An 18,702-nucleotide genomic window follows, 5' to 3' on the forward strand; every position below is an offset into this window, starting at 1 on the left:
CAAGGAAAAAAGTCCTCGACTTTAGCTAAACATAACTTAGCAAAAGCCAAAATATTCAACTCCATTCTCATTCTGAATCCAAAATGGCTACTAGGCAGAAATTTACTCTACCCTAGCTGAAACCAGCACAGCTTCTTACTCATTATCATGGCTAACAAATTTCCTTTTAAACTGGACAACTTTAAAAAAGCATTTTTCTTTCAAATGAAAAACTGTTGGAAGTGCCAATATCCTCGTTTTTGTCTSACACACTCTGCTTGTTCAGTTCTTTCAGTATCATGTTTATCTTGCAGTTTCATAGGACTTGCATATACATAGCAAACACTGATAGAAAGTACGGGGCGGTGAGGTAAGTTGCAGGAACTTGATAGAGAAGATAATCTAAGAGGTAGTTGGTTGTTTTTTTTTTGGTTTTTTTTTTCCTTCTATGTGGGAGCTTGTATTTGATAAAAGCATTTTGTTTTAGCTCCAAACAGAAATCTAACAGAAGACTATTAAAATCTCTATTATATTCATACTTGTCTTTATATACATCTTGGTGACTGATTTGGGGAAAAGAGCTCTGTTTTGGTTTTCTTAGATATTAGCATTGCTTTAAGTTTGTGAGTTCTGTAGCACAACACCTTCATTCCTTTTAGTAGGCAGTAAAAGTAAAAATATTCAAAAGCTTAACTATTTGGATGAAAAGGCTTATCAAGTTTTCTGGATGTTTATCCAGCTTGGTACGTAGTGTGATTTGTTTTCACTTTTTTGTTATTGTTGTGTTTCACTGTTTTGTTGTTTGTTAAAGAAAACCAATCCAAGTTATGGCTAGAGCTGGCTTAAATAAAAGGGGTGTTCATTCATAGGAAAAATTGGAGCTGAAAATAGTTTTAGCTTGACCCCATCCAAGTGCAATTATTTTTAGCTCCTTCCTGTAAATCATTAATTTTGTAGCAGCATCATTAGGGAACAATGTCTAAACAGTGGTGTATGGAGCTAGCAATGGGGATGGGTTCCTCCAGGGGTGTGATAMCCATGTGGGTCACATGCTGAAGAGCAACCCCAGTTATTTAGGCACACATCCCTAGGACACRTAACTCAGCCAGGCTTCTGGCAGCCTCTGATCACAGAGTACTTGATCTGTGTGTAAATCACTGCAACAAATCAGTTTTCAAAGCGGTGGACTTGGGTGGYTTCTCCACATTCTTCTGTGGTCAGTTCTGTTTTACTGTACTTTCATTAAAATAATGACTTTAGCTTTTACCATGTTTTCTTGCTAGGTTTCCATGCAAAATATTTCAGATTACTACTGCTTGTTTGCATGACATTAATACAAAATATCATGTTCTTTTTTTCCAAATAGAAAAATCTTTCCATTGCTACAGGGTTGTTTCAGAGCTAAAACTAGATTCACTAACATATTGAGTTCTTCTTTAAATTAATCACAGTCCCACATGGAGAGGGATTTTTTCAAGGGTATGTAGTCATACAGCAAGGCATAATGGCTTTAAACTGAAAGAGTACAGGTTTAAATGAGATTTTAGAAATAAATTATTTTTTGTTGAGGATGGTGTCTCAGTTTTTCTTTTCCAAAAATTATGGTAGGAAGGATTGGGAAGTATAACTGTTTCATTCAGCTAAATGTTGAGTCAGCAAAGTGATTGAACAACATTCCTGTCTAAGGAGAGATGTGTTTCTTTAGAATTGTTTTAATTTATTCATCTTTACTTTGCAAGAGAGTTTAATGTAATGGTGATTTGAATTACCTTTTTTCCTCCTCTGTCTTCTAGCTTTTTCTTTTTGTGGTGTGGAACTTTGAGCTTTACATGATACCACTGGCTTTGTTGTTGCTGCTGGCATGGAACTACTTCTTGATCGTATCAGGAAAAGATAACAGGCAACATGATACAGTAAGTCTTCTCTACTTCAAGGGCATATGTGTCCTTTTCCTTTTTTAACTAGGTAAAATTTTTTAACTGTGTTTAAACATGATACCTTTTGCAAAATGTCTCCCTTCACAATGTTCGATGGACCATTTTCCCACCTGCAATTTAATTTTTCTCTGGCTGTCCAATACATGTGTCTGGTTTTGTTGAAATGTCATATAAAAATACAATAGAACATGWACTATCTATAGAATCTGTTTTGTATGGGAGCACAGAGGCTTATTGTTCAGGAAAAGGCAAATTCTTTGAATATGGTTTTGTATCGCTGAGTCCTTATGTTGCATTTTTTATTTCACATATTGAGAGAGATTAAAAGTWTTCCAGTTTGTTAACATTTTCAGAATGTAACACATTTTACTGTATTTCACAATTCATCAGTAATATGCATTGAGCTTAATATTTACTTTTATTTTCTTCTCATCTAATGCCATCATTTAATTAAATGCATGTAGTTGGGATATAATGTAGCAAATATTTACTAATAACTGAAATTCATTGATAGGATTAAAATGGTTTGGATTTTCAGAAGTACATATTAAAAGTTGAAGTTGTATTCTATGCTGTGCAAATTTTCTAGCATACAGACAGATTAAGAATTTTGCATGAGGTAGTGCTGAGCCTTATGAATTCAGCATTTCTGCTAGTGTACTTATCCCAAAAAACAGTATTCTGTCTGTTACTTTATGATCTGAATGGATAATTGAATGGGTGGGGAAAAAGCCATGAAAGATTAGGCAATTGGTCTCAGAGGACAGTGTTTAATGGAGGTCAGTAACAAGTGGACTACTATGGTGCAMGGTCTTGTTTGACGTCTCTACCAGTGACATACAGGAGATGATAGCACACCCCATCAAGTTTTTGGGTTACATCAGGTGTTTGGGTCCAGCGCATACTCTGATTCTGCCACTCAAAGAGATCCAAGTGGGCTGSAAAAATGATCTGATATGAGCCCCATGAAATTAAAAGAGGGAAAATCCTACTCTTCGGGAGAAATACCCTGTGGTGATACAGACTGGGAATTGATTGTCTGAAAGGAGCTGCCTCAATTGGGCCTAGGGGTCTTAGAGGGCAGCAAGATAAACAGGACAGTGGATTGAGGGAAGTGGTTATCTCCTTGCCAGAATGCACCTGAAATAGCTTCCAGTTTGGGGCACCCCAGTTCAAGAAAGTCATTGGTTGACTTCAGTGAGTTCGGTGAAGAGCTACCAAGATGATCAGGGAGCTTAAGCCCTTACCAGTGGCCCCTTGGGGAGAAGCTGAGTGAAGTGGGCTTGAAAGATCCTGGAGAACCRAAGGCTTCTAGTGACTGGAACACCCAGTAAGGAGGCTAACAAGAAGATGGAACTAGACTGCACAAGGGATGTGTGGTGTAAGAGGCAACAAGTATCATTTGCAACAAAATGGGTTCAGACTGAAAAAGGTTTTTTTTTGCCATGAGAATTGTTAAGCAGTGGAAGAGGTTGCCAGGAAAAGTGCAGTTGCTGTAGGAAGTTTCCAGGGCCTGACTGGATAAAGCTCTGAGGAACCTGATCTGACCTCATGGCTGACCATGTTTTAAATAGGAGTTTGGAAATCCCTTCCAGCCTAAGTGATCCCCTAATGTCTAGCAACTGCAATTACTAAAACCCATACAGTCCTGATCCCAACACTGTTGTTACCTGTCTACATCAYATTCCAAAGATCATCTAAAATTATGGGTGGGGATGATAGAGGTATTGCCTAATCCCAAATGTGATTACATTTATGGGAAAAGCTTAAGATCAAGATTTAAAAGATGTGATACTTAAAACACAACCGTTAGTCTCCTGAYGGCTGAAATGCTTAAAGCTTCTCAACCTGAAGATTACATGAGTAACTGAAATCCCTGGTGAAAGTAGAAATTTCACTTGTGAGCTGTAATACACTTAATTTCTCTCTGAAATACCACCTGGAAGTGGTATTTCTCTCTGAAAAACTGCCTGGGAAGATTATCTGGTCATGTAACTTTTCTGACAAACTAATGAGGCTAGTGATGGACTTTCTGTTGAGAATAMCAAATGCTGCCTCCTACAGTTTTCCTCTTGCTGAGAGTGCTTCAGACCAAGCTAATACAGCCTATATCAAGCTGTATTAAATCAGCTTGATTTGTTGATTTGTTGTTGTTTCCTAACGTTTGATATCTCTGCTGTTAAAGACTTTTTTTTTACTGGGACCTTGTTTTTAATGATTTGAGTTTGGTTTTCATGATGCTGAACATCGGCTTTCAGTGAAGTAATCCACAGATTTATTGTAAACATTTCTAATTAACTCATGTAGCACCACTAGTCCTTAGCTCAGGTCATTAGCACAGTATCATTAGAATAGGAGTAATTTAAATATTTGTATTTAATGCAGAGTGTAAATATTAATTAATAAAGCAGCTTCCTAGTGGCTAGGGAATGCTTCAGCATTCACAGTCTGGCTTCTGTTCCAAAGTCTTCAGAGATTCCTTGTGTGCCTAAGCAAAATCATTGATTGCTTCTCTTAAAAATATCATCTAAATTTAGAGGTTAATTTGAAGTTCTAAGGCTCATGATAAGACACAAAGATTAATGTATTTGTGAACTTTTCGTACTCAATTAACTTTAGACAAGGATAGTTAAAATTGTATATGCTTTGTTCTTGTTTCATATCTATGGAACGTACTTAAATTTGGGACAATGCAAAGYAGCTTGGAAGAGTTGGTTTCCATTGTAATATCTCTGTGAGAAAACAACTRTCAGTTGTCTCACCAGACCAGGTGCTAGGGACCACACTTCTTCTGCAGGTCAGTGATTAGTGATCATTGGGTTCACTTGCATAAATCASTATATGGAAGATTGACCAACCTTAACTCATCCTTGTTTAACCATCTCTGTAGGTAAGGTACCACTTGCTGTTTCCTTTCTGGCATCAGTGGGTTTTTTTTTTAAGTAGCTTGAAGCTTATTTCCTTGTGGAGTAACTCACCTGCCAAACAATGATCTGGGTACCTCTATTATAACATGAACCCGTGCTCCTTATTTGGGTGCAAGTATGGTTGTTTTGCCATTTACTCTGACTCCTCATGAGTTTCATATGCAGGCCCTTTCTTGAATTCAAGGTACAATGAGTTTGGGGCAATGGAGAGGTCGAAGTGGGAGGTAAGTCCACTGGAAAGCCCAACAGAGAGGTGAAGCAATGTACTATGCCTCCATGGATTCAACTGGACTCTTTGTAGGATTGATGATCATTGTGGTTTTAGTCCAACACCAATGCAGATTTCCAAAAGAGGCATTGGATTCCCTATCTTTTGAYAGGGATCAAGATTGATCAAGATTAGTTTTATTTCTTAAAGACTCATGAAATAGGAACTCTTACATTAAACATTGGTTGACTGTGATAGATGTAGACTATGTAGACTAGATGTAGACAGTGACTGTAGATAGATGTAGATTTAGTGGATGCTTCTGAGCTGAACTAAAATGAATGAATTTCTGTCACTGAGTCATGTGGCAGGTATAAAAATCATATTATAAATATTTCTTGCCAGAATTAAGTGAGGAAAAAATAACTAAGATGACATTCTTAATGCCACCTTCTGAATTTTGCAGTAACATTTTTGCCTGAAATACACCCATTTGCCTCCTCCGAGGACCCTTACACTTCCTTGTAATCATACCTCTAGTATATTACCTCACTAGCACAACTGCTGTTGTCATATTAAACCATGATTACCTAAACACACAAGATTAGAACTGAGTGAATCTTACTAGGTTGAGATTTTTTTTCTCGTCCTCCCTTTTTTCCATCATCATTTTCAAATCTTCTGTGGGAGAGGTATCAACCACTGCTGTGTTTCTGTCACCACTCCATGCTGCTCCTTGTCAGCTGTGTTGGATCTGTGCGGTGGGAAGCATCATGGAAGTGCTATCCCTACACATTGTCAACCCTGTGCCCATGGAACATAGAGGGTAATGGAGCATGGCATGGTGACGATTGCAAACTAACAAAGTATGCTGAGGTTAAAAGCTTATTTTCAGTATTTTTAAGAAGCTGCTTAATATTTTGATGATTTCAAATATCTCACACCAAAAAAGCCCCTCACTTTTGTAGCTTGGAGAAAACAGCAGTGCTCCTGTCTGGTGTCTTTTTCTATTTCTAAGCAAAAGTCTYAGTTATTGTAACTGCATGGAGTTAATGGGGGAGATTTTTTTTTTTTTGTTGGTTTTGGTTTTAGTTTTGGTTCTTCTGTTACTTGTGGATTTCTACTTCAGGCTGTGTTCTGTGTGTTCTGACTGCCTGCTGGAGCTGCCTCACTTAAGGAACGGTCAGATAATCTCTCAAAGTGATTTAAAATGTTAACACCCTCCAGCTGCTCTTGTCCCTTTCCCAGGCATGAAACAGTTGACTGCATGGTTGGAGTGTGTCATATGGAGAATAAAACACAGTTTGCATGGCTATGAATCATTACTTTTACCCTGTGTACATAAGTCTGGCTATCACAATTAGGACAAACTGTGACAGATTCCCAGCTGTTTGTCTGTAATGCTTATCTACTGCAGCAGGCACATTGGATCCCCCCCCCCCAGTGACTCTGCAATTTCTTGTTCTTCCATAACCTAATAGGTAGCAGACACAGAGTATAGGTCATTTTCTCCTCCATCCTCCCTCTGGAGGAGTGGACAGACCTGGAACAACAACCAGTTACACTGCTCTTATTGACACCAGGGACTTAGATTTCACATCTGGGGATACTTTCTGAGGACTGAGGGCTACTAGGAAGAGATCCACCTCACCACATGAGGCAAAACCCTCTTTCCTAGAAGACTCCAACCTGATGAGGAGAGCGTTAAACTAAAAGCAATGGAGGAGGGAGATGATGGTGACCCACAGTCAAGTGAGAATCACGGAATAGTTTGATTTGGAGGGAGTCTTCAGAGGGACACCTTCCACTGGACCAGGTTGTTCAAAGCCCCATCTAACCTGGCCTTGGAACTCTGCCAGGGGTGGGGCAACCGTAACTTTTATGGGCAACCTGTCCCAGTTCCTCATCACCCTCATGGTGAAGAATTTCTTCCCAATATTTAATCTAAACTTGCCTTTTGTCAGTTTGAAACTATTACCCCTTGTCCTGTCAAGAAAAGGGTGCAAGGTAAATCGACAGGAGAGCCCTCAAAACCAATCCAAAAAGGCAGATGTGCCCCCCAGGCTAAGTGTAGGCACACAAATAAGGAAATGCCTCTGGAAGAGTCTCTCRCAACCCTCCTGAGAAACCAGCATGTCAGAGCTCTCTTCACTAACATTAGTGTGCACAATATAGGAACCAGTAGGAGTTCAGAGGTCTGTGTGCAGATACATCTATTCACTATCACGGAGATGTGGAGAAATTGTTCTAATGTCCATTATGCAGTGTGTGTGTACTGGCTTTTTAGTCTGGACAAGCTGGGAGGGTGAGGAGTGTGAGTTGTTCTTCATTCCAGCAAAGGGAAGATGATGGAGGGATCAAAACATCTGGCATACAAGGAGAGGCTGAGCAAGCTCATATTGTTCTGCATGGAGATGGGCTCTTCATGATAGCTATAAACGGCTGAAGGGAGCAGGAGAAGAGACATATCCTCTGTGACAGGACAGTATAACGATCATAATCAAAATACATGAAATTTCATCTGAGCACAAGAAAGCACTTTTATTGTGGTCACAGTCAGGGCCAGATTGCCATGAGAGGCTGTGAAACCTCCATCCATGAAGATATTCAAGACCTTTCAGGACATGGCCTGGGCCATATGCTCAGAGGTGACCTTGTGTGAGTAGGGAGCCTGGGCTTCATGATGTTTGCTTGAGTGTAGAGGACAGGATGTCACTGCCAACGTCTGCCACTGTGATATTCTCTGGCAGAAGATACTAATCTTTCTGTCCCTTTGATCTATTATTTGTTAGGGTTTTTTTCCCCAAGCAATTTAACATTTAATAGAAGAACACTCCACATCTCTGAAGTTACCTGTGAGGGTTCTTCRGCCATATGTACTCCTAATGAGAACAGGTTTGACCACATTATGCATTGATAGTTAATGCTTAGCGCCTTTAAGGAAATATTAAATAGCCAATTTCCTCTAAAAGTTATAAGATTCACATGTCATTGCATAGAAGATGAAGCTAAACATCTGGGAGTTAATGGTCCATACACATATTTTTATGAATTTGCATAATAGAATATATATATATATATATATATATATATATATATATATATATATATATATATATATTTCTTATCTTCTAAGAATTATATAAAGTGACAAAAAGGCATCTTCTAATCTCATTGTAGATTTTTTCCCTACACAGGTTTACAGGCTTTAATGATTTATATGTGTATGTTTCTATTCGAAGTTTGAACTAGTCATGTTTAAGACAAAGTTTTGAGAATAGAAGAAAAATAATTTTGTTAAAGACAGCCGTCTACTTGGAGATTTTAAGCAGTTTTCTGTGGGTACTTTTCTGTAGTCCTCCCATATGAGGACTCGTGTGTTTTGGAAATTGCCAAATGAAGAGAAACAAAAGTGGGAATGGGAAGAGTGATGCTTATGGATATATCCATCTCAATGAATTCTTTCTTCACCCAAGAAAAGATGGTAAGCACAATGAGTTTGAGCTGATCATACAAGCTCAGCTCACTTAAACCTAGGAAATGTTTACAGATTAGAATCCCATCACTTTGTTCTAGGAGCCAGGCAACAATGTCTCTCAGAGYAGTATCAGGTGGATTTGCTGCTGTTCCTGTTTGGGGCTTGTTGTGGTTTGGACTGTGCTGAAAGCCAAAAAGCACTGCGCCCATGATGTTCTCTCCCTTCCCCCACCGGAGAGGAAGAAGGGAGAGCAAAAGCCCAATTAACACGAAAATTTATAATAACATAACATAATTGAGAGAAAGATACGTATGTGCTCCAGAGAATGGTCAGACAGGCTGAATAACTTAAGCTGCAAAATAGATTTATTACTAAAAACTACTAAGAATACTACCGCACCGGGGAGGGGAACAAAGATAGGGACAAATTTACAAGGAGAAGAAAAATAAAAACGGACATTTTAAGACACCTGTTATCCTTTCCGGGACCCATCCCTTTCCCAGGTCCTTCCTCTCCACCTCCATGATTTCCCACACACAAAGGGGGGCAGGAATGAAAGTCTAACATAGGTCAAACCACTCATTACAGTTGTTGTCCAGYATCATAGGAGTAGCGCTCTTACAGCTCCAAGCTGTGGAAGTTTTTTTTTTCCCAAGAACAGTCAGTGTATAACTGCTGGTGGCAAGGGAATATTTTCTTTACCTCCTAGGAAAATAGAAAGAATGTCATTCAAGGCYAAACTGCGTTGTTTCAGCGGCGTGAGACACTATCACAAATCTCCTGGCAGAACACAGCTTCATTTTCTTGAGCAGGGGCACCTCTCCCTCCCCGCAGAACACATTTTCTTCTTAGCATCAACTTGCTTCAAACGTCGTGGGGGGGCCAAGCCTCTTCCCCCTTTTTGGCAGTTTAGTCCAGTCCTCAAGGGCCAGGTTTTTTTTCCTCAGAGCAAGGTCGCTCTCCTTTTTCTATTCAGGTCTCTCATTGATGAAATAGTCCTTTCAAGAACACTTCTTTTTCTCCATGCTCGAGAACCACAGCAACAGCACAGCAACTCATCCCATATTCTCCTTACTTGTGATCTTGAGTCTCCATTTTTCTTCTTACATCTCCTCACCCTCCTGCTCTGTTTTTCCCCAGTGCATGATACTAAAACTAAATACTAACAACCTAAAAACTACATGGTGCCCGCCCCTATCTTGTTTTGAATTGTTTCTTAAGTACAAGACAATACGTCATCACAGAGGTRTAAYSAACCTGTGCAATTGGCCCAGGCCTGATGGGCAGCCTGTCCATCAACCTCAGAGCCATGATGGATTGGATTCTAAAACACAGGGGTCAGGACTCCTTTTGCTGGAGAAGATGGAGAAAGTTTCTAGAACTTCCTCACAGGAGCCATCTTTGTGGTTACTTGGTCTCATCCCTCCACCACCAAAAATTGGACGAAGTAAAACCATGACAGGGCTGAGAGTGCCCCTTTGCTGTACATTCAATGCATAAATTAACCCTACCAGGAAAGTGCTTGACTTTAGCCTGTTRTTTTCCTAGAAACTGAAATCTCAGCTACCAAGCAAGTAAACAAAGCAGGAACTTGAGTTTTTTTTGTTTCTTAACCTTATGGTCTTACAGGGTGAGTCCTTACACTTCTTATATTCAAAGGTTCTCATGTGTAGATGAATACAGGACAAACAGCAAGTGCTTCATATCCCTTGCCAATGTGATACTTTGGGGTTTTGAGCTTCAAGCCCGAGGGGGTCTGCAGCGATTTCTAATAGCAAACTAAMTTTTTGCTATGAATTAGTGGAAAAAATGAATATAATTTTTCCTATMTTTTGGCTAGACAGTGTCTGGAATATGTCATTTGCTCAAGACACAAAAGGACATTGTTAGGTTAGCAAGTACATCTTGCCTTCTGACTGTACTTTCCTGAGAAGTTTTGCCTCTAGTATGATAACAACAGCAGCACACAAAACCTCCAGCATGAGGGCTAGTGGGAGCTTACAGAGTTACCCACAGAACAATATGTGTGTGAAACTAGCTAGGTTTATAACTCTAAAAGTAAGATTGCTTTTATAAAATTATTTTCAACATGATGCAGAACTGATTTTACCCTGTGCTTTCTAGCTCCTAACTTATCACAAATTTTGTCTTCATTTCTTATCAATAGAATAAGTTAGAAGGCCTTTTGCAAGTGGGCCATAATCTGCCTGTGTGGGCAGGGTGGGTGCTGGCAAAGAACAAGAACCGCTGGCAACATGTGTCTGAATATTAAGTAGTCCACTAAGAATCATTGTTATCTTTACACARCTTGGGTTTTTTCTGCTATGTGATCTATACAGTCAGGAAATCAAAATACAGTGTAGTGCCCCACAATGAGGTTTTCTTAATATATCAGAAAAGAAACATGAAAATGCCATCTTAATCATGAATTAAAATTTTATTGATCAAGTCTAATTTTTATGAGTGCAAATAATCACTGAAGCTGGACAAATTTGTTCTAGATTGCATCAGAAACATAATTTTAATATTTGCTGGTCTGCTGCGCTTAAAAGGAGAACTATCTTTATGAAACATGCTCTTCATAATTTGCCATTAAATAAGAACTGAACAAATCAAAATAAATCTTAAAGGTTATTTAACTAAATGTTGGTACTATAAATATTTTAAATGCATTGTGCACTAATTCAGCAGTCACACAGCACACTATGTTGGGTAGTAAGCATTTCTCTTCTGCAGATTGTGGCACTGCAAGTGGCTGTCTGGGCTGCAGCTAAAGAGTCTGTCCATGTTGCAGTCATAATCACTGTCTCAGAGCTTTGCACAGAGTAGCCCAGTATAGAGTCAACTCCTTGGTAAAATTTTACATGCCGGTTCATATCCCAGTAGCAGCTGCAAARCCCAAATGCACTACACAATTGGAATGTTTTGGCTTGATTTGGGCTCCTGAAAGGACCAAAACCAAAACCCCACCTCAAACATCTCCAGCATTAAAAAAAAAAAAGAAAAAAAGGTGGTTGGGTTTTTTTTTTTTTCTGTCAGAAACCAAGTGTTTTTTTAATTTAAATTTTGTTACTTTTTTTTTTCGCCACATACAGTCTTTCAATACTGAGGCTTTTTTTTTGTATGAGACTGTTATAATGATGGGTTTTTTCTATGTGCCTGAAGATTTAAATGGCAACAAGATTCACTTGATAGGTTGTCGTGGCTATTATAAATAATCAATACTATATAATCTAATATCAGTTTAGCTTCTAGAAAAAAATCCCATAGTAATGTGAAATTTTTGTTCATTTTTTTGTTTGGCCTTTCATCACTTTAGCACATTCTAATGAAGCCAAGACTTGAAGAACTTTGGGATTGTACTGTATTTACAAAATCCCTGTATCAATATCAGGGAAAAAAATACCTAACTGAAATTACAGCAATATGTGTATTACATACATTTTCCCCTAAAACATGTAACATCATTTTTTGTACCAAAAAGCTGGTCAGCTTCAAATTTGAGTGTAATAGATTGGGTCACACCCCTAAGATTGAAATAGCTTGGATAAATGCTGCTTTATAACAGAAACGTATTTGGTTCTACTAGAATCTGAAAACTATTTGAAAAAAAAAAAGTAATAATAAAAATGAACATCTATAATGAGCCATTGTATTTTTTACAAGATAATTTATCATAAGATTTTGCCTAAGAATTCTAGTTTACAATATTTTGTGAAGGTGTCATTTTTAATTGTCCTGCACAGTAAGTTTTCATTGATACTTAGCCAAGCAAGAATGCAGTTATTTTTCTTCTGCTGAACTGAAAATTAAGCATTCTGAGAGATCTGACATTTCAAGTATACAGTACATATTGAAGCCTTTAGATGGAGACATACTTCAAATAAACACCTAATATTCTGTTCACAGTGCATTATGTAAATACAAGAGAAAGCTAAAATAAATGAGAATCAAATATTGAAAGAAAATGAGAGAAATGGTGTGGTACTTGTACCATCATAATGTTAAAAATTACTTACTCTTAACTCCATTGGCAATTGAATATTGAGGGCATATAAAGTTAACAACAGCAAAAAGGTTACATGTTCTTGTACAATCATCTGTATTTACTGCTGATACRTGTTCCCAAGAAATGTATTTATGTAAATAAAAATTCTGTTGTTGACATTACAGAATTCTGTGTAATGAACAGCATGCATCAAAAAGCCTCTGACAGGCATATTAGTCCCATTTCCTATTAAGAATAAGACTAAATTATAATATGAGCACTTCCCAGAATAAGCTAACAAAATGCRTTCTGTTAGATGACATAATTTGAGTGCTGATGTAAAAAACAGAAAGTGTTTTAGCAGTAAAGTACTATTTTTCTTTTTATTCTCCTTTCCTCTGCAATATATTCAATGTTACTGGGAAGCTTATCACACTAATTATCACATCTAGTAGTTCATTTATTCTGATGATTACTGCAAATAAATACCCCAAGATCAAAACATTAATAGTATAAATCAGAACTGGTTGGACCCAAATATACTGCACTCCTAAAGCAGAATCTGTTAATTTGATTTTTATTTTCCTTATAAATGTGATATGAAAAAAGTGGGCATTTTAATTAGTATGTATCTCCTGTAAGGATTCTCCTTGGCAATTCCATAAAAGAAGCAGATGTCATGTTGTGAAAATTAGCATATAACTGCTGCAGCAGTGGGCTGGTGGACAATGGATGTCTTTCCTTCAAATTAAGTACCAGGAAATGATCTGAGAAAGGCCAAGTGTTTTATGCATCCTTCTTAATCCATACACATTGTGTAATTTTATATTGCATTTACAGATGTGCACTGAGTTGCATGGCTCACAAGCTTACAGTACAAGATTAGTCAGGACAATATGAATATAAATCCCAACAGTCCTGAATAGTATAATTCTGACTACATTCATTGCACATATAAAATGCATTTACTTTGGAACCAAATCCATCCTCACTTTTGTGCTCTTTTATGAATTTTAATACTTATATATGAAAATACAAATGTTTGTAGATATTTTGAGATCATAACATGTGCACCATAAAACATGTTTTGTTTTTCATTTGAAACCACCTTGGGTTAATGGACTACATCAAGTAAGATTTAAGCACATTTATAGAATTTCTAGTGAGGGGCATTGCTTCTTAAAATATTAAGGTAACAGTCATCAGGGTTATCTGCAGAGATAGTGCCTTTTTTCTCTTTTCCTTTATTTTACATCTTACAGAGCAAATAGCCTGTATCACTAACATGTGGAGGCATCTGTGTGGTGTTTCTGTTGGATCAGCCAAAAAACCTAGAACAGAAACAATTAATTAATGGTGGTTTGCACACTTTGTGTAAGAAACAGCAGGCTGATGCTTAGAGAGAAAGACCTTTCATTAAAAGCGGTGTTAGGTTTCAGTGCATGACTTTTCCATTGATTCTTTAGATTCAGGAGTTATTTCTAAGTTCTCTACAGTTGTGGGGCTTTGGTTCAACATGCTTGTAAATAATTAGAGTCCAATCCAGTTTGATTAGAACTTGATTAGAAGTCGAAGTGAATTATTTTCTCTAAAATTCTATTGTCTTTTTTAATCATTAGAAATTTAGAATAAATGCAATTTGTATTTAATGTCAGTTTCCTCAGAATGCATTCTAGCCCACAGATGCTGAGGTTTTCTTTGGTGTGCAAATGTGATGGCTGTGCTTCCTTCTGGTGACCTGGTGTTTGATATCTGCTATGACAGAGCAATGCTCCTCCAATATGGATTAGAGTTGTACTGTATTTTTGGTCTGAGTTTCTTGAAGATGGTGCAAATAAATCAGGAATAATGGTAGTACACAGGAATTAGACTACATGCTGCTTTTAACAGGGGTATGATGCAGAAGGGTCTTACTTTGCAACATTTATACATGAACTGCTTACCTTTCGGCTGTGAAGTAGCTTATATGTTGTATTTGAGGCCACCCATGTGTATTCTTTAAAATGTCATCTGTATTCACACTACATTCAAGGGACAGTACCAAAAGTTTCTTTCAAGGCTAACCAGTGTGCAGCATTTAAGTCTGTGACATTAAGTGATATTACAGAAGGTCATGTCTCTTCTAACTGCTTGTATTAGATCTTTCTGATTTCCCCAGTGCCCTTCCATTGTTTGATTAATACTACTTGATTTCAAACAAGGTATCAGAAGGCATAATTTAGAATGAATATTCTGAGGATAATGTAAGATTTTTGTCATAGAACTTTCATTGAAATAAATATAACATTTCATTTTACATTTATTTGCTCTTTTTTTGCCCACCTTCTCTCTCCCTTTTYCCCCATCGCTTCCCTCCCCCGATTATTCCTCATCTAGGTATAATGCTTGTCATAAGGATCCAAATAACTACAGTATTTCTTCAAAACAGAGYGGCACATGGGCATTCTATTTGAATAGAAATGAGGCAGAATCAAAGGATAGAAAAATACATTGTGGGGGTTTTTTTCCTACTGTATCATTAACATAGTGTTGAACTGAAAACTGTGTTCAGAGCTACTATACCTCTTTTGAACAGCTTTCCTGTAGACTGTACTTCAGTATACAGCTTTTGTATGGCTTCAGTGTGCCAGTAATTCATGCATCATACGACTATGAAGAATCTATTTTCCTTCTAATTTCCTTCCTTTCTAATTTGTGGCAAAGTTCTGAAAACACTTGTTTTGATGCTTTAATGAATTGTGCTATCACGTCTGTATTGTGTCAATGTTTGTTGTTGTTTTTTTTTTTCTTCTTTTCACCCTTCCTTTTCAATTTCAAGACAAGTGAAACCATGAACTATGTTTCATATACTTCAGAGAATTATTTATGCATCTTGGACATTGACACACTTTCATTACATTTTATTTTGCTACAAAAATTGTATTCAGTTTTTCTTCCTAAACAATTCATTACTCCAAATCTCAATGTAATTGATGGTATGTCTAAACTAGAAAAAGATCATAGACTGGCAGTGGCTTTTGAACTAAAAAATTGAATGGAGGATGTGGAAATCTCCCCATGAGWGTTCTTGTTTGCAAACACTCTAATTTGCTCTATCTCGCTTGCCTGCAAGCGGTCACGCGTGGAGAACAAGGGGAAAGGCTCCTTCAAAAAGTGTTGCTTTCAGTGGGAATGTGATAGTTCGGGTAATTTCAAAGGACTTTTTATGCCCTTTGGACAAGTTAATATTTTGCCTCTCTATATAAGCTTGTAAAGTCATTTGAGATCATTGGATGTGGAAGAAAAAGCTACACCTGAGTCTGAAGTGCCATTATCTGAATAGTTTAGAGTGGATATTTTCATTCAAGTGATTTCTGTGAGGTGTCATTATTTATAACCATTTTAGAGATTTCAACTTCAACAGATTGTCTCCTTGCTAACTTGAATGCTCATGTGAGATAGGCATCCTGCTATTCATCCTTCTCAAGACAAGGAACTTCTGGATTTACATAAAAGAGATCTTTAAGCATCTGGAAATATTATTGTTGAAAAGTATGAAACCTACTGACTTAGTGAACTCTGGGTATTAGGCAGTATGTGAGTCAACAGATCTGTTTTATATCTAGGGCTTTAATCAGCTAATGGTGTAGTTCAGTGGGTGTTTGGCATGTGAAAGAACTGATCTAAGGGAGTTTCCATCTTGCTGCAGCCCTTAACAGCTTGCCTTCCTCCTCTTTTCCCAGTTAATTTTCTTGGTAGAGCTAACAAGGCTGCTCAGTAAACTGGGTCAATRAAACCAACTGCATTAAAGATTTGAGGATGTGCTTTTTCCTGAAGAACTCAGTTACTCCAGTGCTGATAGTTTACAGCTCAGCTCCCCAAAGGCTTGGAACTGCCCAGGGTATATAAGAAGGAGCAACCAGGAGAGGAACAAGAAGGTGATGCAGGTGCATGTGAAACAATGCCTTTTTTCAGAGCAGTCAGTGAAGATTGGACTTCTCAGATACCTCTAAATGGGACTGAGTAAGAGATGTACTGAACTGAGCAGGAGCTGACCTTCATTTCAGCAACATGCTCTCAACATTTCCCTATGATCAGAACTCTCTGGTAACTGTCTCAGATCCCCTTTCTTTGAGAGATGGTGCACAGCTGGCATAAAAGTCCAACAGAGGACAGACTGGTTAGGGACACTTCTTCATGGATAATAGCTAGAGAAGAGTCTGAATTCCTTCTTCTGCCTGGGTGGACTCAGAAGTGCAGCTGMCTGGCTGGCACCAAGTCAGAGGCTGCAGAAGATTTCGTTACTCAGGCTCCTTCTGCTAAAATTGTTGGGCAGGGAAGRATTCAAGAGTAATTCCTTAATTTCTCAGGTCACACTTCCTTCTCGTGCTTTTGAACATGCCCATTCTTTGCAGTCTCTTTGTATTTCTAGTTTTATGTGATTCTAAGTTTGAGAACAGAGCAGCCGGTGGACAGAACTGGAGGTTCCTTCCTCTCCAAAGTACTGTTGTTAGAGGGGTTCTGGGACAGGGTTCAAACAAGGAGAAAGAGCTGAAACCGCATGTTTTGAACTGTGTGGGTGAATTGCATGCAAGCAGAGTGCTCTACTAGATGGGCACATTACATCAAACCATGTGTTGTTCGTGCTTTGCATGGGCCTGTGGCTGAATGGCACCTTCCTGATGGTAGAGAAAGGAAACTGATGCATACACTTCCATTTTTCAGTTCTTCTCTTACCTGAATTTGGCTCTTGGATAAAGTCCCTTCAAGTTCTTGGACGTGGATGTGGGAATACTCTTGCAGCACTGTTTGGGGGTGGCTATGAAGTTGTAATTTTAGTGTGTTGTCGTAAATGACATACATGGTTTCATACAAGTGAGTTTTGCCTCTGCTTTTCCTCTTTATGCTTATTTTATAATAGACAGTATAAAATTTTTACACCCATAATAGAACACAGTGCTAGTTGGATCTTTGCTGACCTTTGGTATGGATCTTCTTGCATCCTAATATGTACTCAAATATGTATACATAAAGATATAAAGAAGCACATTATTTTCTMTTTCTAAGGAGGCAATTTTCTATCATTCCATCAGAGAATTTTCCTGTTAGGGTCATTGATCACACTGTCATGARAGGGATTTTTGAGTTTTAAGTCTGAATCTGCCATGGCCCTGCTTTGGAAAGTCATTTGAACTTTACACTCTCTGTAAACTAGACTTAGTGGTTTATTTCTTGTTTGTAGTATGATTAATAATTATTAATATTTGGAGAAGGAATTTAATGTATGTGTATATTTCATGGTGTTGGACAAAAACTAGATATGGAAAAATACATAGATGCAGACATGTGGCAGGTGCAGCTAACAATTAATGTGCATAAAGTTAGATGCACAGATTGTATAAAATTATTATTAAGAAACACAGTCGTAATGTTGATAGAGCATATGGTATACATCATTGTTGAACATGATAAGGAGATAAGCTACAGTGAATTTATTTCTAGCTTTGTAGTCTTCAAAAATCTCTTGGGCAATACTGTAAATTCTATTAAAAGTGTTGCCCTTTTATGTAGGTAACAGTAAATTTGAAGTGAGCATGTGTGTGTGCTGCATAGGCACCAGTGGAGCTGACAAAGGATTCCTTTAGTTAAAGCAGGCATATACTGAATTTTGAACTACCTTTTAAATACTTAAATTGTCAAGCAAGCATTTTGCAAAGGAAGGGTTTTCAGTATGTAATTCCCCAATGTAGGTCAATTAAAGCTATAACACTTTCCTAAATTTGCATCTCTAGATCAAGTGTTTTTTCCTAGTTGTACATTTTCCCTCTGTGCATTTATTTCAAATATTAATAAAGTTTTCATCTACAAAAGGCTTAGAATTGACAGAACAAAACTCTTTCTTTTTAAATGATGACAACTACTACTGTTTCTGTCTGCAGGTAGTGGAGGACATGGTAGAGGACGAGGAAGAAGAGGATGACAGAGATGACAAGGTAATTATCTTTCCTAGCACTTGGGTATCTGGGGATGGGAGAATTTAGACATGACACTGTTTTTACCGACAGTTAAAAACGGAGTTGATGTGTTTTAGTCCAGAAAATTGGACAGAGCTGTTTATCATTCTAATAATGCTCTAGTGTGTTGAGGGAAAGGTTAGAGGTCTATAAATCTTGCTCTTTTTCTTTTTTCTTTTTCTTTTTCTTTTT

The 18,702-nt window shown here is 37.7% G+C and overlaps 1 protein-coding gene across 1 annotated transcript in view; it reads left to right on the forward strand.

The window, feature by feature from the left end:
- Positions 1 to 18,702, forward strand: part of MCTP1 (multiple C2 and transmembrane domain containing 1) — a 155,645-nt gene that overhangs the window by 99,700 nt on the left and 37,243 nt on the right. Inside the window, exons 15-16 of the mRNA XM_057372836.1 lie at positions 1,773 to 1,892; positions 18,436 to 18,489. Coding sequence (XP_057228819.1) covers positions 1,773 to 1,892; positions 18,436 to 18,489 — 174 coding nt within the window. The remainder of the gene's footprint in view (positions 1 to 1,772; positions 1,893 to 18,435; positions 18,490 to 18,702) is intronic.

The sequence above is a fragment of the Malurus melanocephalus genome, unplaced genomic scaffold (assembly GCF_030028575.1).
Source record: "Malurus melanocephalus ecotype Western Australia unplaced genomic scaffold, MMel_1.1 scaffold_7, whole genome shotgun sequence".
Lineage (NCBI taxonomy): Eukaryota > Metazoa > Chordata > Aves > Passeriformes > Maluridae > Malurus > Malurus melanocephalus.